Source organism: Chenopodium quinoa, unplaced genomic scaffold, assembly GCF_001683475.1.
Source record: "Chenopodium quinoa cultivar QQ74 unplaced genomic scaffold, ASM168347v1, whole genome shotgun sequence".
Taxonomy (NCBI): Eukaryota; Viridiplantae; Streptophyta; class Magnoliopsida; order Caryophyllales; family Amaranthaceae; genus Chenopodium; species Chenopodium quinoa.
This window is the reverse complement of record NW_018743212.1, coordinates 106,752-131,374: the sequence shown is the minus strand read 5'-3', so window position 1 is coordinate 131,374 and position 24,623 is coordinate 106,752. Positions and strand designations below refer to the sequence as shown.

At 35.6% G+C, this 24,623-nt stretch overlaps 2 protein-coding genes across 3 annotated transcripts; one reads left to right on the top strand and one right to left on the bottom strand.

Annotated features, from left to right (window-relative positions):
• Window positions 1-6,386: 6,386 nt before the first annotated feature.
• Window positions 6,387-14,401, bottom strand: LOC110734184 (chaperone protein DnaJ-like). 2 transcript variants are annotated; one of them, XM_021914233.1, is made up of 6 exons: window positions 14,146-14,389; window positions 13,638-13,730; window positions 13,487-13,517; window positions 7,389-7,409; window positions 7,165-7,297; window positions 6,387-7,046 (listed from the first exon to the last, which is right to left on the bottom strand). In XM_021914233.1, exons 1-6 carry the CDS (start codon window positions 14,209-14,211, stop codon window positions 6,992-6,994), a joined length of 399 nt encoding a protein of 132 aa, XP_021769925.1. In that variant the 5' UTR covers window positions 14,212-14,389; the 3' UTR covers window positions 6,387-6,991. The 2 variants fall into 2 exon arrangements, with proteins under 2 accessions (XP_021769925.1, XP_021769926.1); XM_021914234.1 differs by lacking the exon at window positions 7,165-7,297 and having other exon boundaries at window positions 6,387-6,909; window positions 14,146-14,401.
• Window positions 14,402-20,683: 6,282 nt separating this feature from the next.
• Window positions 20,684-22,678, top strand: LOC110734110 (probable pectinesterase/pectinesterase inhibitor). Its single transcript, XM_021914167.1, has one exon. It carries the CDS (start codon window positions 20,706-20,708, stop codon window positions 22,614-22,616), a length of 1,911 nt encoding a protein of 636 aa, XP_021769859.1. The 5' UTR covers window positions 20,684-20,705; the 3' UTR covers window positions 22,617-22,678.
• Window positions 22,679-24,623: the final 1,945 nt, after the last annotated feature.

The window sequence follows — 24,623 nt, the reverse complement described above, 5'->3', positions numbered from 1 at the left end:
AAATCTTGTTGACCGTATGTTTTAGGAATGGTATTTCTTAACCTTTAAGATTTCTTTGATTTCTATCCTTACTCCTCCAACCAAACCAATATTAATCCTATTTTCTCTTCTCATCTTTTTCATTTGATTTTTCACATAAATTAACCTAGGCCAAATTACATTCAAGTTCATTTAACTAACTCAAATTTATCTTGTTTTCATACCAATCCTACACTCTCTTGAACTCTATCTTCATACCCTTAAACACCTATAAATAGACCTTTAATTCCTCCCATTTACTCACACCAAAAAAAATAAATCAAAATAGTCCCCTTTACACCCTAAGACTCACGACCCTTTATTTCTCCTCAACTTTTCTTTCTTTCTTGCTTAAACAAACACCGCAACTGCACCACCTCGTCATTGCTACCGCCGCTGCGGCTAACTAACTCCTGTACTACTGTTGAACCTGCCCGGTTGCTGCCGTGACTTGCTGCCAGCAAGGTGCGTGCAGTAGCACCTTCAATGCATTCCTTCCTCCTAGCCGCATAAATACAAAAAAAGAAAATGATACCTTGTTCCTTTTATTTTTTTTTTTATCACCAATATTACTAAATTATTATACTAATATCATTAATGTATTATAGTAATACTAACGTTACTTTTTTTTTTACATAAACTATTAAAGTTTGATTTAATATAAGGTTAATGGTTTCGGTAATTCATGCACAAATAGGGTATTATTTATAGTTTTGTGTTTATTTTGTTAACCTTATATTAATTAAGGTTATTTTAATTGTGTAGGAGGAGTCCCTCGATCGTGGTCAAGTTTAGTGATCGTATCTTAATTGTTCTTGTGATCAAGGTACGTATAGGTGACTGGGTCCTTGATACAAGTTTAAATGCATGTTTTGGTAAAGGTTTATTTTAATGATTGTTCGAATAAATGTTGCGTATGAAAGATTTAAGTTAATGGTTTTCATGTCGAGTAAAAATATAAATTTTACGATTTAAAGGTTTAATCTTTAAAAGTGTAGTTTAACTTAATAAAAGTTGTTTATGGATCACCGGATTTCAAACTATTGAAATAAAAGAATTAATTTAAACTTGTAGCTCATTATGGGCCTGAGTATTTATTTTTTTAATTGTCCCTCTACCCGGGACTAGTTAAGTAAGACCATGAGCTTTGTATGATCTGGTCTTTCCTCGAGTATAGTTTAACTTGCTTGGGGGGTGTGCACACTTAGGTGAGGAAAATTGATTTTTGGAAATCCGTCTAAAAATTTGAAAATGTATTGGTTGGAAAGTTTCTATTAATGGACATTACTACTTTTGGAAGGTTTAAATTTGGAAAGTCTTTGGAAAGTGACCTTTGGCAAGTTTGAATTGGAATAATTATTTCGAAAGCATGTTTGTCTAATAAAGCATTTACGTGCCTTGCACTTATATGTACATAGCTTTTGTGCTAATCCGTTTTCCCTTTTGTTTTGGTTTGCCCTGTTCACCATTATTGGTAAGCAGTTTTGATTTCAGGTGTAGAGTTGATCGTGCGCATACTTGAGTTGGGATTGGGATCACTTAGCTAGAAATTTACTCATTCATGAGTCAGACATGTTTTATTTGGAGTGTTTTTCGAAATATATATTATGGTTATTATAATATTAATAAAAGTCAATTATTTTCTACTGCCATTTTTAGTAGTTAAGTAAGCCTTACGTTTTCACGTGGCGGTAAGCCCAAGTCTATCTCTACGGTATTTTATACGTATAAATATAATATTTACGTAGAGGGAGATTTGGGGGTATTACAGCGGCTCACTGCCATGCCTGGCCCGGCACGCCAGGCGCGTGGGCCGTGCTGTGTCGTGAGCTGGGGTGTGCGAAATGGTGGTCCGACACGGCACAACCCGCCAAGTTGCAGGCACGGCATGGCACGGCACGGCACGAGCCACCACCAGGCACGGCACGCGGTGGACCGGCACGACACACTGCCCACCTCTAACTTCTACTCCTAATCCAAAATAAAAACAAGTAGCTGACCATTAAATGTAAACAATATATATATAATATCCAAAGCTTCCGGTAGATGATTAGAGTAACCACGCAGTAAACCAAGCCACCTTGATTCGTTCATCTACCTCCTCTGTTCACTGGATATAGCTACTCTCCGCCAAAATTAAGATGATGTTCCTCAATTTGCTGAGAACCTTGCCCCTAAAATTCCCCCAAAAAATACGGATCTGAATTATCCCCAAAGAACTCCCCTAACAGAAAGATAAGAAGCCTTTGATTCATCTCAGCTGCTCCGAGCATTTCGCTCCCATCCTCAGCTAATTCCATCTCTATCTTTTCTTGCTTGACAATTTGATTTTCCGCAATAGTCGCTCAAGAGTTTATTTGTGCCTTGCTGGCTTGCCCGCAAGAACACTGAGAGGAGTTCTTAATCCATCTATTATTATTATTATTTTTTTTTTTTGGTTTGGCTGAGTGTCAAGCAGTCAAGTTGGTACTTCCTCCGTTCCTTAATAGATGACACGTTTCTTTTATCACGTTTGCCAACGCACAATTTTCACGAGTTATATCTCCCATTATCAATATTGTAAAATTATAAAAAGTGGATATTAATAAAATATACATTAAGACGATTCAAACAAGATCCCACATGATTATGTTTTATCGTAGCTACAAATCACAAAAGCTAGTCAAAGTGTTGTTTGTGAATAGTGCAAAAGTCAAACTGTGTCATCTAAAAAGGAACGGAGGAAGTATATTTCAAGGCCTACGTGGCTAATTGCAATCTAACATTACTGGGCTTAAAATACGTGACTTCATTTGGTCTCCTAAGCTTTGTTTCTTTTGATCCGAGCTTGGCAAAATGCATTTTGATATCATAATCTTCCTTCCTACAAACAAATAAATGACAATAGTAGTATCTCATGTCTAGAAAAGAAAATTACTTATAATACTCTTAAAATGTCAAATGTCAATATAAAATCAAGAGTTTAATATACATAAATAATATACTTTTACGACCCTATCACCTCACTACCCCCACCTCACCCACCTTTTGTTTTCTTACAATATAAAAATACAAAAGAGAATATTTTATATAATAAACAAATGTTTTAAATTGACCTACTTGTAGTTTTCTCAAACTACGTGTCCACCCCAACGTCTCAATTATTATGGGATGGAGGGAATAGCAAACATTTTTGAAAAATTCCGAAATTTTGTATGTGGAATCTAGACAAAAAAAAAAAAAAACACCCAGATTCAAAAAAATAATCACCTTAAAAGCTTTTCAAACGGAGGAGAACGAAGCAAAATAATTCTGCCCTTGAACAAGTTGTTTTAGGTCATTTTTTTTTTAAAGAAAAATTTCGACTGGCTTTTGATACCAATTTGATGTGGATTAAACCACAATAAGGGATACTAGAAATTAGGGTAAACCTAATTCAATAAAGTTTTGATCTTTTCGACTTTAACAAGAAGAAAAGCAACGTAAATTTTGATCTTTTGAAAGAAAAGCAACGTTTTGAAATCAATTCGATTTACTCGAACTAACTCACAATTTTCATGTTTTCATAAACTCAATCACTCTAAATTCTTATTAATAGAACAAATATTTATAGGCATATCTCTTGTAATATTCTATAAAAAGATAAATATTATCTTAAGTAAATCATACGAATACGAATAAATAAATCTTAATGAAATTTATCTAGACTTTTAAATTCTTGATGCTTGATCCGCATCAGTTAAAAAGTGTAATACTATGGGGCTAAAGGGGTAAGGTCACTGAGACGATAAAATGAGTAAGACAAAATAGAAAAAAACAAGTACTACCTCCGATTTTTATTAGTTGCAACTTTGGAATATTTTATGTCTTACAAATAATACCCCAAAGTTGCAACTAATAAAAATCGGAGGTAGTGGAATAATAAATTACGGGCTAAAATGGAAAATAAGTAGAATATAAAGAATGGATGAAGTTGTTGTAAAATGTGTAATAGTTGATATTTCAAAAATACATACAAGTATACAATTGTAAAAAGGCTTCACAATCTCACATGAATATACACCTCCTTTATAAGTCTATATACCAAGCATAGCTCGGTTTAGTGGCAAGGTTTGCATCTCACAACCATCAGATAAGTGAGTATAAGTGGGGAGGAGAGTGAATATGAAAAATATTAAAATATGATATGACGGGACCACTAATGGGAAGGGAAATAGTAAAATATTGTTAAAAGTTTCCAAAACTGGAAATAGAGTAAGGGGCCGTTTGGTTTGCACGAGGTAAATGGAATGGAATTAACAAAGGGAAAGGAGGAGAAAGGAAAGCTAATCTCTTACATTTGTATAGCTGTTTGTTTTACATAAGGAAAAAGAATCACATCTACAACCACCACTACCCCTTCAATCTTACCACCACCACTTTAGCCACCACCCTCCTCACGATCTGCCACCGTCTCTGATGTCCTCCGCCCCTACTGCCATTGTTGCCTTCCCCTCTGCCGTCGCTGCTGCTCTCTTCTCTCTCTCAATTTTTTTTTTAATTTTTAGATCTAGTTTATTGGTTGTTTATAAGGTGTTAAGGGTTGTATTTTTAGATGTGTGGGGGGATAATTAGGGGTGTTTATGGAAAAATTTAGGGTTTTGGGTGGTTTTTGTGGTGGATCTGGGGCTATTTTCGAGTTGGATGGGGTGGTTTTTGGGGATGGTTGGGTTTTTTCGGGTGGATTTAGGGTGATTTGGGTGCGGTGGTTTTCGCGGAGCGTGGATTTAGAGTGATTTTGGTAGGGTGGTTTTCGCGGAGGGTGGGTTTAGGGTGGTTTTCAGGGAGGGTAGAAGTTGCTTCCGCTGGGATTATGGTGGTTTTCAGGGAGGGTACGTTGCTTTGGGTTGGCTTTGGGTGATTTCTTGTGGGCGGTGATGTTGGGTCAGTTGATGGCGGGGTTGTCCTCAGTTAGGCGCCGGTTATGGTGGCGGTGACGGTGGTGATAGCGATGGTTTTGGTGGTTGGCAATAGTTCTGGGTGGTTGGTTGGTGTTTTCAAGTTTGGTCAAAAGTAGTTACAAGGTGGTCAAGGTAGTTGGGTGAAGAGGAGTTTGGGGGTAAGAGTGATTCCCTAGAGAGAGGTGTGGTGGGGGGGTGGGATTCAAAGTTTGAGGAAAATAGGGATAATAAAAGGGGTAAAGGGAATGATTGAATTTGTGTAACAAACATCATCAAAGGGATATAAGGTAGTTGATTACTTTTCCCTTTCTTGAACACCCCCAAGTCCCTAACCAAACGGCCCCTAAGTAATAAAATATGACTGTAAAAGAAAAGTGGAGCAAATAATAAAATACAGAGGAAGTATATCATTTGTATTCTGTATAATTTGCAAATGAAGGTCATAGTAGAGTTTGTGGATACCGAATAGAACTCTTTAAAGCAAAGGTACCATGTTTTGAATTGAAACTATGAAGAACTTTTTAATCTTAAATACTTCGTATAATTAATTCAATCACTCCCTCTATATTTAAATAAATAAAGCGTTTTGACTTTTACGGAGTTTAGGAAGGTTATTTGAATTTATTAAAATAATAGGTAGTGGGGTATAAATTTGAGAAGAGAAAAGAAAGTAAGAGGTTTTGTGGGACCATTAGTAGTAGAATATCATTAAAAAATAGAGAAAATATAATTAAAAAATAGAGAGAAGTTACTTTTTTTTTTCTTTTTTTTTTTTGGAACACAAATAGAGAGAAGTTACTAAAAAAAAAGGAAACGTTTCATTTATATAGATACGACCACAAAAGGAAAACGTTTAATTTATTTAAACACGGAGGGAGTACAATAATAACACTTTTATATATATATATATATATATATATATATATATATATAATACTCTCTCAATTCCTTATAGAATGCCCCATTTTTCTATTTGGGTGACTTTAAAAGATTGATTCATTTCCAATTTTAATTAACATGGTCTCTACAATTTCTTTCTACTTTATTTTCTACTCCGTTGAATACACATATTGAATACTAAATTTACCTACTTACTCAATACAACTATACAAGCTATACCACTTTTTTGCTTCAAAAAACAGAAAAAAAAGCTATACCACTTTTAAGAAAGTGAAAATTAAGTATGGTGCAGATTTTAAGGGACTTTCTTAAAAGTGTAAATTATGGATGGGGTAGATTTTTAGTTTCCCATTTTTCATTGTTTGGATAGAAAACAATTTTTCAAAAAGTGGAAATTAGTTCTTCTAAAATTGAAAAATGTTTTTCAATTGAAAAAAAGATACGTCACATTTTCCTACCTACTCTTTACATCTCTTATCTCTCTCTTCCTCTATAATTTTTCTTGCTAGGAAACAAACAAAATAAAACAATTTTTTTAACAGTTAAATAGAGTTCTTCAAACAAAAAGAGAGAAACTAGGATTACATTTTATTGTTTTGTAGATTGAAGGTAATGCTCAGCAAATATTTTGTTATACAGGAAATTTGACAAAATATAAAAAAAATATACAATGTAAAATAAATAAAGTATTTCTCTGTATTTTCTCTATTTGAGATATTGTATATGTAACTAGTTTCTTTCTCTCCCTTGTTATTCACGAGGATTGTCAATCAAAAGGTTCAGCATTTCAGAATTTTTGACAGTGAACAGAACCTGGAATAGTCTGTGCTTTTTGGTTAAAACATCACATGCATATTTATTTCATGAAATTAACAATGGTTGAAACATAAGGAACGGGCTTTTTGCATGGTTAGAGCTTCCCCAAGATCAAGAATCAGTAAAATTTAATACTTCAACGCTTCAAGTATTGCATAATTTACCACACGCCAATGTCTGAAGACTGATTTCAATGTAACCAACACCCAGACACCCATGGGCAGCCGTAAAGTTTTGGTTGAAAAAGCAGCAGTTCCTGAGAAAAGAACTGATCTATCATTAGGCCGATTTCCTCAACTGAGTGTTATTTTAAGAATTTGACTTTGCCAAATTTCGGATTAGGGGAGAAAAGGATTATGTGATGGATTTGCTTCTCTTTCCTTCCTGTAAGCCCTGAGAAGTAAAGTATCAATAATCAGAAGTATGATGATACTCTGAGCCCAATAGTAGTCTTTCAACACCACCAAGACCAGTTTTGGTATTCTACACCTTCAAGGCTTAAGTTTTGTACCTGGTAATATTTAGACTTCCAAGTCCAACTGTTCCAAGCATAACAAAAAGGAAGGGAAGGCCAACTAAAAGATGATGTCTTCCGCCTCCATGCACCCTTGGTACCCCAGTCCGCACGACCCGTGTGTAAGTAGCTAATAATATTTCATTAATGACAAGATGTATATATGTGACGTGTATTAAGTAATTATTTTAAAAATAAAAAGACATGCTCAGTAATGTTACCTGAACTGGAAATTCCTCCACCTGCAGATTCCAATTCATGCTATATTTAGAATACTATTTCAACCGAACATAAAAATGCATCACTATATCATCATTAAAACATTGTTATCAGCAGTCTGTCACCTTATGCAACCTTGAAAATAATCAAGGGGTTGTGATTTCAGCTCACTAACATCATAATTCATGAAATTAGAGCAGCCATTTCTCAGATGCAAAAATGTTACCATGTTATGGTTTTAGTCTTCTAGATTACTCAAGGAGCTTGATAGACCACTGCTTTTCAGCTCTTACCAAGGTACCAAACTACCACCACTGACATGACCTATTTTCTACAACCAGCCACAAAAAAATGACAAATGACACATCAAAAGAACCAGAAAAACGGTGACACTTTCTTTCCTGCTGTAACCTCATTAGCACAATTGATCTTTTACTGTAAGATGTCAAAGCAGAGTTTTTGACAGTGCATTATATTTACTAGGGGTGTAGTGTTCCAGAATTATCAGGAGAGAATCACCAAGGTCATTATCTTTTAACAACGTTTCCTCATTTCCTTTCCTCCCCAGGCCCCCACCGGCCACCCCCAATGAACACCTAGAATTGACATAATATGCAAAATATTACCTCAAGCAAATAGATGGGTTGTAGAAATATGTATGTATGTATAGTATTTGTATAGCTATACTTAGTGCAGGAGTAGGTTTGTTTTTTGTCTGTTTCTAGCCTTGGCAGCAGCCATGAGCTGTGTTCTTTGTCTTGTAGTGATCAAGGTGTGTATATATATATATGAGAAGCAGATCTTTCTAGGGTTGAGAGCCCCTAAATTATTCTTCCGCCTCCATTCAATATTGAAACATTCTTGCTGAGCAAACAAAACCAAAATATACTCTGATTTTCTTCATGGTATCAGAGCTCCCCAGGCAAAATTGAATCTTTCTGAAATAGAAAGTTTGAATCTTTAACAAAACACTGAACAGAATATCAAAGTTTTAATCTTTGATCTTTTCAAACTTCAATCTTTGAAACAGAAACTTATTCTCATAATGGAGGGTAAGCAAGTTGTTCCTTATGCTGATCCTTATTATTTGGGAAGCTCAGATAACTCGAACACACCATTGGGAACGATTGTTTTCAATGGAAAGAACTATGTCAACAGTAGCAGAAGTGTGAGGATGGCTATAGGGGCAAAGAACAAACTGGGATTCATCGAGGGTAAGATATCTAAACCAAATGTGTCTTCTGAAGATTATAGTAAGTGGATAAGGAATGATTGCATGATTAGATGTTGGTTATCTGCTAGTGTAACACCACAAATTGCTGAATAAATGTTGATAGTGAACTCAGCGAGAGAATTTTGGACTGAATTAGCTGAGAGATTTGGGCAGTCAAATGCTCCTCAAATCTATATGCTTAGGAAAGAGTTGAATGGTTTGAAACAGAACAACTTGAGTGTTTCGGAATATTTTGGGAAGCTTAAGGGTAAATGGAATCAGCTTAATAGTCTGGAAGGAATGCCTGAATGCACATGTGGTATTTTCAATAAATGCACATGTAGTGTAATGAAGAAATTGATAGAAAGAGAAGAGAACAAAAAGGTGATGGATTTTCTGATGGGCTTGAATGTTGGTTATGATAACCAGAAAGAAAATATCATATGCATGGATCCATTGCCTAGTGTTAATAGAGCACATCAGATGGTCTTACAGGTTGAAAAGCAGAAGGAGATATCGGGATTGGATGAAATAGGCTTAGAGGCGAACGCTTTACTTGCTGCTAAACCTTTTCATGGAAATAGGCACAACAACAATCAGAATCACAGGAATAATTACCAGAATGGTAATTATCAGAGAAGAGAAACCAAGGAAGAAAAAGAAAAGAAGTGTGAAAATTGCAAAATGAAAGGACATACAATTGATGGATGCTTCAAGATTTATGGGTTTCCAGATTGGTTTAAGAACAATCCAAAGGGAAAGGCAGGAGTGAAATATGCTGCAAATGTGTCTGGAACAGGACAATACATTGAAGATGATCCTCTTGAATCATCTGAACAAGGACAGTCAAGCAAAGGAGAGAAACCAGATTCTGAGATGGTGAATGCAGTGGTGCAGCAGGTAATGAAAGTGATGAATCAGAAGCAGCAAGGTCAGGCAAGCAGTTCAGGTAATGCAGTGAGTATGAGCAATTTTGCAGGTATTGTCTCTACCTCAAATGCTTGTGCATTTTATGAGAATGTTGATAGAAGTTGTTGGTTGATAGACTCAGGGGCATCTGATCACATGGCTAGCAATAATAAATTATTTTGTGACATAAGAACTTTAAGAAAGTATGTTAGTGTTGGGATGCTAGATGGGACAACTAGAAATGTGAAAGAAATGGGAACTGTGAAATTGAGTGAACATATAATTCTTCGAAATGTGCTGCATATACCTGAGTTCAAGCATAATTTACTGTCAGTAAGTAAATTGATGGAGCAAACAAAATTAAAGGTGATATTCACTGATTATGGGTGTCTATTTCAGGACCCTTTTAGTAGAGAAGTAGTTGGATATGGAGAGAATTACAAGCTAAAGCTGGACATGAAATCTGAGAGAACTGAAGAAGGAAGAAGTGGAGCAGAGAAGGAGCAGAAAAAGTCTAATGTAATGGCTTGTAAGAAGAAAATTTTGAGTAGTAAATCTAGAGGAAATTTAGATTTATTACATGCAAGATTAGGACATACTTCCTTATCTAAGATGAAACATTTGAGTATTTGTGACTGTAATGGGGTTTCTGAATATTTTTGTGATACATGTTGTATGGCAAAACACCACAAGTTACCTTTTAATTCAAGTTCTTCGATTGCAAATGCTATTTTTGATTTGGTTCATATGGTTCTGTGGGGACCATATAGAACTAAAAATGTCATAGGGGCAAGCTATTTCCTCACAATCTTGGATGATTATTCAAGAGTGACCTGGACTTATTTGATGTCAAATAAGGAACAGGTTAGACAGGTGCTGCAAATGCTCGTTGCATATGTGCAGAATCACTTTAATACTTCTATTTAAGTGATAAGAAGTGACAATGGGACTGAAATATTTCAGTCAGAGTGTTCTACAATAATGAAAGAAAAGGGAATTTTACATCAAAGGAGGTGTTGCAGGGAACCCACAGCAGAATGGGAGAGTTGAAAGGAGGCACAGGCATCTGATAGAGACAGCAAGAGCATTGAGAATACATGCTGGGTTACCCAAGAATATGTGGGGTGAGTGTGTGCTTGCAGCAACCCATATTATCAACTTGCTTCCTAGTGCAATGTTGAAATGGGAGATACCTTTTGAGAGACTGATGAAGAGAAAGGCAAGATATGAGCATCTGAAAGTGATAGGGTGCCTATGCTATGCTAGTAACAAGCATAGAAAAGGGGATAAGTTTGTTTCTAAGGCAACCAGATGTGTTCTGGTTAGATATCCTAGTGATCAAAAGGGATACAAAGTATTTGATTTGGAATCCAAGCAAATATTTGTATCTAGAGATGTAATTTTTAAAGAAAATATTTTTCCTTGTAAACAAAATGACAAGGAATATGCTGAAATCCTAGAAGCATTGACCTGAATTTAGAGACATCAGATAAGATGTCTGCTGACAATATCTTAAAGGAAATTCCTTTCAGAGAAGAGGAAGATCAAGCTGAAGTTGTGCATGAAGTAGAACAGGAAGTGTTAGAACAAGAGGTTCAGACACTAGAAGAAGACAAGAATGATCAAGAGCAGAATGACCAGAGAAATCAGGAATAGAATATGGAACAAGAAGCATTGAGAAGGTCCATAAGAGACAGAAGACCAACTTCAAAATATAAAGGTTTTGAATGTGATAAGAGGCTGCAACAGGTGAAAGATATAAATCAAGAAGCTGAGCCAAGGGATGTGAACCTAGCACATGTTATTCTTGATAACAAAGAGTACTATACACCAGATTACATTGTATCCCTTAACAATGTAATGAAGATAGATCAACCAACTACATACAGAGAAGCTTCACATGATCCAAGATGGGTGAAAGCAATGCAAGAAGAGTTACAGGCAATAGATAACAATGGAACATGGGAGATAGATCATCTGCCAAAAGGAAAGAAAGCTATTGACAATAAATGGGTTTATGCTGTGAAATTGGATCCAAATGGGAAGATTGTGAGACTGAAAGCAAGGTTAGTAGCAAGAGGAGATAGGCAGGTGGAAGGAAAGGATTAGAAGGCCACTTTCTCACCAGTGGCTAAATTTGCAAGTGTAAGACTTATCATTGCATTGGCAACTGCAAGAAACTGGAATTTACATCAGTTGGATGTAAATAATGCATTTTTGCAAGGATACTTAGAAGAAGAAGTATACTTGAAGATTACGGAATCGCATAGAGATGGAACAAAGGACAAAGTTTGCAAATTGAGAAAGAGTTTATATGGTTTAAAGCAAGCTTCGAGGCAGTGGAATATTGAGCTTAAGTCATTTTTGATAGAAAATGGTTTCAAGCAGTGTAGAAGAGATTACTCCTTATTTGTGAAAACAGTGAATGGTAAGACTTGCATCATTTTGGTGTATGTTGATGATTTAATTATCACTGGTGATGATAAAGAAACAATTGCTTCTATGAAAAGAAAGCTGGACAGTGCCTTTACAATAAAGGATCTGGGATTCTTGAGATATTTTTTGGGAATTGAAATAGCTAGAGGTGAAAGGGGTACAATGATCAACCAAAGAAAATATGCTCTAGATATTGTGAGAGATAGTGGAATGAATGGGTGTACACCATGTACATTCCCATTTCCAAAGGGAGTAAACTTATCAACAGAATCAGGAGAATTGCTTGAAGATCCCGAAAGTTATAGGAGATTGGTGGGAAGATTGCTATATTTGAACTTATCTAGACCTGATCTATCTTTCTCAGTTCAGCAACTAAGTCAATATTTAGGCTGTCCTAGAAAGCCACTTATGCAAGCTGCTCTGCATGTTGTGAAATATATCAAAGGAACAGGTGATCTACTATTGTTTTACCCTAGTAACACTGATCATTTACTGTCAGCATATAGTGATGCAGTGGAAGATCCTTGACAGGTTTTTGTGTATTCTTGGAAGGTGCTTTCTAGGACAGCACCTTGTGAAGAAGAAGCAAAAGGTGGTTTCAAAATCATCTTGTGAAGCAGAGTTTCGAAGCATGTCACAGACCACAAGTGAGATAGCATGGATAGTTGGTTTATTTGAGGATTTGGGGCAGGATTGGCCTCTTCCTGTCACCTTATTTTGTGATAATAAATCAGCAGAATATATTGCTCATAACCCAGCACTCCATGACTAAACAAAGCATCTCAAATTGGACTGCTATTATATTCGAGATAACATTGAAGGAATGGTACCATTACTACATTCTTACCAAGTCTCTCCCTGCACATCAACATTGGTTCATATCGTCCAAGTTGGGACTTGCTACTTTGTCCCAAGTCCAACTTGAGGGGGGGGGGGGGGTGTAGAAATATGTATATATGTATAGTATTTGTATAGCTATACTTAGTGCAGGAGTAGGTTTGTTTTTTGTCTGTTTCTAGCCTTGACAGCAGCCATGAGCTGTGTTCTTTGTCTTGTGGTGATCAAGGTGTGTGTATATATATATGAGAAGCAGATCTTTCCAGGGTTGAGAGCCCCTAAATTATTTTTCCGCCTCCACTCAATATTGAAACATTCTTGCTGAGCAAACAAAACCAAAATATACTTTGATTTTCTTCATGGGTTCTGTCTGCTCATAACCTTGCAAATTATGACGAGAATTTGCTTTTAATTACTCCCATCTTAGAAGTTTGTGCACAATACCATTGTAAAATGGCCCCTATTTAGAAAATAAAGAAATTGGGATACTAAGGGTACTATTGAATTAGCTCATATGAACTCTTTGGCGGAACTAAATTTGCAATAATATTCCAGCCTAACTTTCTGTAAATAAAAAAAGAAATGAAGTGAAAAGGAACAATCTGACAGAATTTTTTCAATGTTTTTATCTGTTAAAATTAGAAAAACACATGTAGGAGATCTAACTGGAAGCCGCAAGTACAAGAAATGAAGGTAAACAATTACCAGGCAAGAGGCAACTGTAGGCTTCAGAAATCTGCAGAGTGAAAAGTAAAAAAGTAAGATTATAAGAAAATTAAGCCATCTATGCTAATGGTTTTATGGAAGAACAATATCCATCATTAGACAAATGGAAGAGAGAAAATGCCAAATTTACCATTTTGAATCGTGATTCAGCATAACTTCTTTTGTCAGCTGGAAAACGATCCGGGTGAAAATCCCAAACCTTCCTTTTATAGGCTGCTTTAACCTGCAATCATGGTCTTAGCACCTTTAAAAAAAAACTCCAGGTCAAAGCCACTACTTATCGCAAATTAGAACATACACATGCAATTAGACCACCTCCACCAGAAACATACAAAGAAAGATCATGTGAGAATTGCTAGCATGATCGATGACCACAAAATAAGATTTGATTAGTAAAACAATTTTAGCATGAAAGTAAGCAATTAAGTGCCGTAAAAGGCTAATCTGGATACATTACAATACTCGACTACTCGTAATAGTCAAAAATGAATGGGAATAGAATTCAAAGCATATGATGATATAAATGTTAATCTCTTCCATAAAAAAGCTAATAATTCCTTCCCCGTCAATTTAGAAGAAGAAAACAAAATATTTAGCAACAGAATTATGTAAATTGATGTCAAAATTGGGGTTTTTACCTGCGAAGGGGTGGGACGAGAATTGGGAGGGAATCCCAGCAAAAGCCTGGCTTCTCCATTCTTCATTTTACCACCAACTCTATTGCAGTTGGGAGAGACCAGTATTCCAGAATTCCACAATTGCTACCTTCTCTTCGCCCACGCCCCTATTTTCCCCCCTCTTTAACTCTAAAACCTCGCTATAAAGTTGTATGACTTGGCACAACGACAACTAGTAATCAATCTTGCATACGAAGTATTACGAAAATATAAGTCGTCTAATTATGATAATCTAAGAGAGTATGGTCAATTATAAAAGAACGAAAGAATATAAAATTTGTTTAAATAATATTATATTGTTAAATGACTGAATGGTGATGACTTGTATAAAGATGGACCTAGTGTAATCTTTGCAAACGCCAACAAAAACATTATAGGGAGTACTTCACTAAATAAAGAAAGTGGTATTAAATAATAAATATCAGCCTAAAAAATGGATGGCTATAAAAGAACCAAGGCAATGTGAGTGATTGGAGGAGTTATGCTAATTTTTAACATACTTCCTCCTTCAATTATCAGTGGTATGAAAATCTTCACCCATTTAATACTTTATCGTTACAATTGTGATAAAAGATTTCTAAATTTTGTTGCAATTGTGAATAAACACGGAGAGTTAAGGGAGATAGAGAGGCAGAATAAGGCTCTCTTTTCTCAATCTCTCTGATAAGATCCTTCGAGCTCTCTCATAAATAACTCTTATATCTATAATAAAAATATATAAGTTGGTGGGATAAAGGAGAAGAAATGGGAGGTAAGTTGGTGATATTAGTAATGTCCATCTTGGTGGCTGGATTAGGAATAAGAGAGGTAAAAGCCAACAAGTTGGTCAATCGTAAAATGCTAGTAAGGAACACGGGGCATATTCATGCTCATGCTCATGCGCATGCCCATGGCGTTCGATTTCATGCTCATGCTCATGCGCATGCTAATTCCAATGCCCAAGGTGATATCGGTGGTGTTGATTCGATAAAAACGGTGAATGAACTTTGCGCAACAGCCACATACAAGGATGCTTGCATCAAGAGTTTAAGCTCAATGACAAGAAATAGTGGCAATAACAATCCACAACAATACTTTAAAAGTGGTGTAAATATGGCATTGGATGAGATAACAAAGGCCTCTTACCTCCCAAACACCCTACTCCCAAAAGCAAACTCTAAGAGGGCTACCTCAGCGCTTAATACTTGTAAGGAGCTTTTAGAACAATCTATTGATCGCCTTAAGATGGCTTCCGACCAAGTGGGTGTTGGCGACCTCCATTCCACTTTAAAAGACCCGTCAACCATCCTTAATCTTCGTCTCGAGCTTGGTGATGTTAACACCTTTTCTACTAATTGTTTGGATGAGATTGTTGAGGCTCAAGATCCACAGCTCCAACAACTTATGCAAGTTGGCATTACCAATGCTAAGGAGCTTGCTGTCAACATGCTCGACGTTGTTTCCACCTATCAGTTTTAATCTTAGTTTCTTCAGTTCTTCCCCTTCCCCTCCTATAAATTAAAGGAAAGAAAAAGATACTTGCAAACTACAAATGCAATTGCACCAATAATATAATGCCCTGTACTGTTTCCCTTTTACATATCGTAATTTCAACAAACACTTTGTTCTCAACAAACACTTTCTTAATTATATATAAACTTTGTTTTTATACTACATTTTATATATATATATATATATATATATATATATATATATATATATATATATATTACCTTTTCGTAGCGATTATTCTAACCTTTAGTATCGATTGTATTTGCTACAAAAAGCTTTCCCAACGAATAGTTATTCGATACAATATCCATCGTTGTCATAGCCTTTAATAGTGTTTTTCGATATAGGTGGGGTTGTCCTCAATAATCGATACGAAAATACATATGATCTTTACAAGATTCGAACACACAACCTCAAGCTCTAATATTAAATGTTTTACCAATAAGTTATGACATATATATATATATATATATATATATATATATATATATATATATATATATATATATATATATATATATATATATATATATATATATATATATTGTGTAGGAAAAATTGCTAAAAATAATCCCTGACATACATATATTAAATGTTTTTTGTTTTAAATTTTTTTTTTAATTTTTTATTATATTTTCAACCATTAACGCGATGACACGTGTCAATTAACTTTTACGTATTTTCTTTAAATAATCCCAACTTCGGGGTCATTCGCTCAAAACAGTCCCATGTGACTGGTAACCTGTTAAACAGGTAATTTTTTTTTAAAAGTTAATTTACACGTGTATGTCATCGCGTTAATGGTTGAAAATATAATAAAAAATTAAAAAAAAATAAAACAAAAAACCCAACCCCAAGCCCCCAACCCACGACAACCACGCAACCACCGGCGTCGGGCCTGCCATCGGCCTAGCCCAAGTCCCCGGCCTGCTGCGGCCAGACCCCCCCCCCCCCACGCCGAGACTGCCTTAACCGGCGCCCCTTTCCCTTAAACAACCAATCCCGTAACCCTAAACCCGCCTGAAATCCTTAAACTACCTCCCCCACCCCGCATTAAAAACCCCTAGCCGCTCCTCCCCCACCATCGGAACCCTAGCGCTAGGGTTTCGATGTTGGTGGAGGAGCGGCTGGGGGTTTTTGTGCGGTGGGGGAGGTGATTAAGGGATTTTGGGTGGTCATGTGGGATTTCAGGGGTTTTGGGCTGCAGGATTGATGGTTTTGGGGGAAAGGGAGCTACCGGCGAGGGGGAGGGGGTGTTGGGGAAGGTGGTTCATGGGTGGTGGGGAAGGTGTGGGTGGTGGCTGGACAATTTTTTTTTTTTTTTAAGTTCTCCTCTTTTTTTCAATTTTCGTAATTTTTTTTTTTAAATTTATCAACCAATCACATGGTGACACGTGTCACCTTAATCAATTATAATAGCTTAGTAATCGGTTAGGGACTGTTTTGAGCGAATTCATCCCACAGTTGGGATTATTTAATAATAATCCAAAGTTGGGATCATTTATAGCGAATACGTGAAAGTTGAGATTATTTTTAGCAATTTTTCCTATTATGTATTCTTTGTCAAACAATATTCGTATATCTAGTGTAGAAAATGTATCGATTTTTGGGTTTTAGTGGCGATGGTAAACGATACGATTTTCCATACTTTTAAAAATGAGCAAAAAAAGGGTGGATATGTGTTATTATGTTTTTCGTACCGATTTTATATGGGATTACCATGGCGATTGTAAAATGATACAATTTCCTCTACTATTTCACAAACATACATGCATATTGTAGCGAATGTACAATCACTACAAAATACTCGGTACAAAAGGACAATTTTCTTGTAGTGTGTGTGTGTGTATATATATATATATAATCTATTATTGAAAATACAGAAAAGAATTACAATCAGGTTACAAAGAAAGAACAAAAAGACTTGCTAGGACAAGATTAACCTGTGTTCTTGCTTACAACAATATTAGCCCCATTATACATACTATAATCAGTCGGTCTTGTGTGTGGCTGGCCACACCATGTAACCACTTATAAAAAAATAAGATAATTCTAATAACACTGACCAAGCAACCCTTGTAATATTGACCGAGTAACCCTTGTAATATTGACCGAGTAACCCTACAACACTGACCGAGTAATCTTATAAAACTGACAAACTAACCCTTTTAACACTGACCAAGTAACCTCTATTATACACTAACGAAGTAACCCCTATAATCGTTGGTCACACCGTGTGGCCAGCCCCATATAAGAATTTGTGTACTATAATATAATGCTAATGGGATTATTATGCTAATTTACCTCCACTTTGTCATTCATCTTATATAGTGTAGTGTCATTAATCTTACCTAACGAGGGAGAGTATATAACATACAACTAATCAACAATAATAATTTAGTCAAGCTCATAATATTTGCCCAATATAATTACACTTTACATTACAGACCTAGAGTTCTAAAGAGATAACTTATGTATTCTTCTAGATTGGACAAAGATCTTCTCAATTGAAGACTATTGTCAACAACCCCCCACTTCAATTTAATAGATTGTGCATACATGAAAATATCTTTCGATTTGACCGACCTTTCACTTATTGAAATTATTGTTTTTCAAAACCCCAACAAAATAAATACCTAAAAGCCTTTGAGCCAAAATTTACTTCATACACATTGCTCGTAACATGTTCATAAACAATTAAGGTAGCACTATTATTATATGGTCATGTGCTCCACCTGGATTCATAGACATTTACAAAAGATAAGCCATTTACAAAAGATAGACCCATACTACTTTTGTTAGAAGTGAAACCACTTCTTATGTCTATATAGCTGAAATTCCTCTATTACTAGAATTTCATTAAGAATATACATACATCTCACCCTCAAAACATACACTAAATAATAGCGCGGCTATACTGGTGTGAACTAATCAGTCATCGATTAGTTACCGCATTAAACCTTTTAATTACGGTTATACATAAAGAAAAGGTCGGGCTTCCATTTATTTGTTGTTGACTAATCAAATGGGTCTCAAGCCCATCTCTCATCAGCTTGTTTCGTAAACAATTTCCTTAGCTTGGATGTCCTTTATTTAGTTGGCGAAAGGATTTGCCAAATTATTGCAAGATCTTACATAAACTACGGTTAAATCTCGTTGCTTGGATATTAAGATTATAAACTCGTCTCACATATCCATGGCCAGTTGGTCACGTACAATTGCTACAGTAAGTAGGAAGAGATATAAAAAACAAAGAAAGCAAATAAAAATATTTACGGAGTAATACTTTACTCATACTCAGATCAATTGTTCTCATCATCATCCTCTCTATTTTACTTCATATAGAGTAATTTCATTTATTTTTTTTTCTCCTTAAAAGCTCAAAATAATAATATGAAGTGGACTTTACTTGCGAATAAACTAACATTCATAATGTGAGAGTATCCGTCAGAAAAAAATAACATTTGAGTAGTAGATTTAGAGTATATGTGTGTGTAAAAGATGCATGATAGAGTGATTATTTGTATAAAAGAGAGTGATTTGAGAAAAAATTGAGTTATTGTCTTTAATATCTTGTATACATATATAACATATACTTTGTATATTATTTAGAAAATAAAATTAAAAAATAAAAAAAGTATTTACTCCCTACAAAGTGCAAATGTATGAAAATTTTATAGTGGTCGATTATTAAAATATGACTACCATATCAATTCATGATTGATTTATTTTTCTTCAAGTAATAAAATATATTTCTTTATTTTTGGTATAAATTAGTATCATCAACATATTTTATTAATCCAATTTTTAGTTTCATATATGTAAAATTAATTTTAATTTTATAATTTCTTGAAAAATATTTTTTTGTTGGATTAAAATTTTCAAATTTTATATTAGCATTTTAGATATTAAAAGACTAATTTTGTCCATATAATGTGAAAAATTGAATCAATCACATCGTCGTATGTATATTGTTTTAATGAATGTTTGTTTGATAAAAAAAACTAGCAAGAAAATATGATTGCCACTAATAATTAAGGGTCCGTTTGGTGATGATATGGTTTTCAGTTTTTTGGTTTTTTGTTTTTCAAATCATATCATATATGCATGTCATACAAAGTATAATAAAACAAAAATTGGTCAAACTTATTAAAATCATGATGATTTTGAAAACTGAAAACTGAAAAGTGAAAACACCTCATTCTTGATTCCTATTTTTGATGTTTTTGTTTTAAAAAAAAAAAAAAAAATCAGAAAACTAAAAAACAAAAAACGATGCCAAACAAGCCCAAGTTGTGGTCATTGCTAAATACTTTGTAATGTTCGCACACTTGCATAATGCTATTGTATTAATTTATTATCCAACCAAATTTTATGTTGAAAATAGCAATTACTATTTCCTTGATTGGAGTATGATGCATACAACCATACGCCCATACATACAAGTATTGCTTTAATTTGCAATTTGACTAAATTAAATTTGACATCACAAACAATCTCAAAAATTTTGCTGCCCCGCAACTTGCGGTATATGAGAGCTCTCCTCAAACCATAAAAGTCACACCAAAAATGGTAAGCCACATAGGAATCAAATTGCAATAGTACGGAGTAGTATTTTGGCTAGACTAAAAAAAAAAAAAAAATTAAGGGATGCGAGACAAATTAGGGGACAATTTTAAATTAAGCATTATCATTATATTTAACATGTTACCAGTATATAAAGTATATAACCCCATATAAAGAATTGCATTACAAGCTATACAAAAATATATAGTTGCAAATAAAATAGACAAAGAGAGTCAAGAGAGATAGAGGGGCAAACGAACTCCCGTTTCTCTCCCTCTCTATTGTATGAATTAATAACATACGAAGCATTATTGTAAATAAGAGACTCGTCAAAAGGAAAAAGCCAAAAAAAAAAAAAAAAAAGTCCTTTGTTTTTATCAAATACATAAATCATTCTATTCCATCGATATATTATATGTTACACAGGTGATAATCATTGAAAAAAAAAAAAAAAAAATCAGAAAATGGGGGGAAAGGTGGTAGTATCAGTAATATCCATAATATTGGTGGTAGGAGTTGTAATAGGACTGGTGGCAGTAGTGCATCGAGATAAGGGTGATAGTCACAAGGAAGGTGGTAAAGATGATGAGAACTTGTCATCTTCAATGAAGACAGTAAATGCATTATGTGGTCCGACGACATATAAGGATTCGTGCATCAAGAACCTAGGCTCGGTTGCACAAAACCAAAGCGCCACACCACATGACTACGTAAAAGCCGGTGTCAAGTTAGCATTAGAGGAGATAGCTAGAGCCACCAACCTTACTGACACGCTTGTACCTAAAGCCAATGCAACCAAGAAACCGGAGATGGCCAATATGGCTATTGAAAGTTGTAAGAACTTGTTTGACCTCGCTATAGATCGCCTTGATGGGGCTCTTGACCAAGTCCATGATCCTAATATATATAAGGACAAAGGACTTGTATGGAGCCTTCGCCTTTGGCTTACTGATGTTGTCACTTTTTCTACGAGCTGTGCGGATGAGTTTGGAGAGGCCGAGGCTCCAGACCTTCAAAAAATCATGCAAGATGGTGTTGTCAATGCCACCGAGGTCACTATTAGCATGTTGGACATTGTTACCACCTTTAATGAAGCCCTTGCCGGCCTAGACCTTTCAATTAATGCTACCAATTTGGTTCAGCAGGTTAAGACTGGTGATAGTTTAGATGTTAATAATATTCCCACAAATAAACGTCACCTTCTTGGCATGGCTATTGATGGAGAGGGAAATCCTACATGGTTATCTTCCTTAGATCGTAGGCTTTTGAGCGATGGAAACAAAGGCTCTAAAAAAACTTCTGGAAAGGGGGGTAAGAAGAGTAAGGGAAAAGGAATAAAGAAGGGCAAAGGTGTTGCAGCTGGAGCAGGTGTCGCTGCTGCTACTGGAGCTATTGCTGCTCCTGCTATTGTACCTGGAATGAAGCCTAATGCGATAGTTGCCCAAGATGGTAGTGGTCAATTTAAAACCATCGTAGATGCTCTCAAGACGCATCCAGGTGAGGTGCAAGGTCGATTTGTTATCTATGTCAAGGCCGGCATCTATAAGGAGGATGTGTTGATAGGAAAACAACATAATAACGTTTTCATGTACGGTGATGGCCCTACAAAAACAGTGGTTATGGGTGATAAGAGCTTTGCAAAAGGTGTACAAACATCAAAAACTGCTCCATTCCAAGTTGAAGGGTTTGGGTTCCTTTGCAAGGATATGGGGTTTCAAAACACTGCAGGGCCACAAGGGCATCAGGCTGTAGCTTTAAGGGTCAATGGTTTACAAGCAGTGTTCCAAAACTGTTTTTTTGATGGTTACCAAGACACTCTATACGTCCAAGGTGGATCCCAATTCTTCCGCGATTGTCAAATATCTGGAACTGTTGATTTCATCTTTGGCAATGGTGCTTCTTTGATCCAGAACTCAAAAATCATTGCAAGAAGGGGTAATCCTGGACAACAAAATCTAGTCACAGCTCAGGGTGGGATAGCAGCTAACGAGGCCACAGGGATTGTGATCCAAGGGTGTGAAATCTTAGCGGGGACAGATCTTTTTCCAGAAAGGCTAAAGGTTGCAACTTACTTAGGCCGTCCATGGAAGCCTTACGCTAAAACCGTATTCATGGAAACTGTCATGGGTGACTTAATCCAACCAGCTGGTTATTTTTCATGGCAATCACCAGAAGGAAAAAATAACCATTTGACTGCTTTCTATGGCGAGTATGCTAACCGTGGACCAGGCTCCAATACCGCTATGAGGGTTAAGTGGCCACAAGTTAAGGTCTTAGATAAGACTACAGCCCAACGTTACTCTGCTGCTACCTTTTTAGCAGGTGCTCCTTGGGTGAAGGTTGCTGGTGTTCCAATCAGTCTTAATGTTGCTTAGATATCCATTAGAGTAGAAACCAAACTTTTAAGTAATTAGGATTTAATAATTCTATATCCTAATCTCCCACATTTAATTTTTGTGAAATTTTCATTCGCAATACTTTTATTTTTTTAGTTTGTAAATTGTATTTGCTAGCTAAATAAGAAAAAAAAAGGAAAATTATCGAATGACTAAGTATTTACGCTTTTAATTCTGAGTACAGTAATTAATTACTACGGAGTAATGTTTTTAGATAGAAGTATGTTACTAAACGGTTAACCAATTACTTGTAAATCTATAGACATTACTATATACTAATTTCTTCTCAATTTATGCGCTTTAGCTCGCGTCAATAAACATCTGTTAGTTTGCAGATGGGCTAAATGTTACTTTCCAAGTTAACTCAGGCTTTTGAAACACGAAATTCCGAGGATATAAACTTGAATTTTCTTGTGAAAAAGTATTATAACATGTATTTATCATTATATGCAAACAAAGGAATCTCACATTTTCCGACCTTAATTTCCGTGCAAAGTGAGAAGTGAGCTCTTTATTATGGACGGAGAAATTAGTATGATGATGAAGTTGTTGGAGTTGTTAGATATCCCCCATTCTAAAACTCGAAGTCTAGGTATTTTCAAATCAATCACAAATTTAGCCTTAATTGGGTGACATTAATTCCCATAAGAAAATTACTTTGTGCCATGCATAATTAATCCACTGTTGTTACCTTAATTTGCAAAGCCGTTTTACTTTGATTGATGACTAATAGATCTTCTCTTGATTGCCTAGATGTTATCTCATGGATAGTAGGCAATTTGATTGATTTTCGGCTAATGGCTACAATTATGGATGGAATGATGGTATACAAATTTATGCCCTTCCTTTTATTTTGGCTTATTGGACTACTGTATTGATGCCCTCTTTGTCAAGATAGAAGAAAAAGACTACTCTTCCTCATCTTTACTTCAAAAATTGTTACACAAAATATAGTTTCTTATTTTGGGCATTGTACATAGGGTTGTCAATCTAACTCTTTGTCGTACACCGAAGAGTTGGAGTCGTGTAACCCTAGGGGTCGATTGTTACGAGTTTGTGTGTACTGTGCGGGGCAAATTTGACTTTAGGGCAGTGATCTATTGTTACGCCATGACATTTACCAGATAAGGCGTTTAATTATTATGAATGCTTTAGTCATATTTCCTACAAAAGTTACTAATGAAATCTCCATTAAAGAAAGACAAAAGGAAAAATTGCCCAAAATAATCCGAACTTTGCCTCGTCCGCTCAAAATAATCTCAACTTTTGGCTTTTTTTAATAATCCTAACTTTAATGTGAATTCGCTTTAAATGGTCCCAATCGGTCATCTAACTTGTTATAACAAGTTACCTGACACGTGTTGGTACATGATAGGTTACCTGACACGTGTCGGTACATGATAGGTTAAAAAAATTAAATTAAAAAACTTTCAAAAATTAAAAATAAATATAAAATAAATAACCCAAACCCAACCAGGAGGCTATTGCTGCCAGCATCCCTCCCCTTTCCCCGTCCCATTTCCGACCCCCTCCTCTACCACTGTCCCATTTCCGCCCCCTTCCCCTTCCCCTTGCTTCATTTCCAACACCCCCTTTCCCCCGTCCCGTTTCATATCTGGGTAGTTTTGGGTTTTGGTTTCGGTTGGGTGGGTGTGGTGGTTTTGGAGTCTGGGTGGGGATTCGGGTCTTGGTAAGGGTGGGGGCTGTGGTTTCGGGTCTGGGTGGGGATGGTGGTTGTAGGGTCTAGGTTTGGGTGGTGGTGGCTGAGGTGGTGTGGCTAAGGTGGTGGTGGTTTTTTTTAAATATGATTTTACTTTTTTTTTATATTAAATTTTTTATTAAGTTTTTTTTAAAAAAATTTATAATATTTGACCAATCACGTGGTGACACATGTGCAAACAATCTCAAGTTACAAATGTTAACTTGAGTAGCTAGTTTCAAGTCACTTAGCTTGAGGTTGTTTAAAATTCATGGGGTATAAAGTTG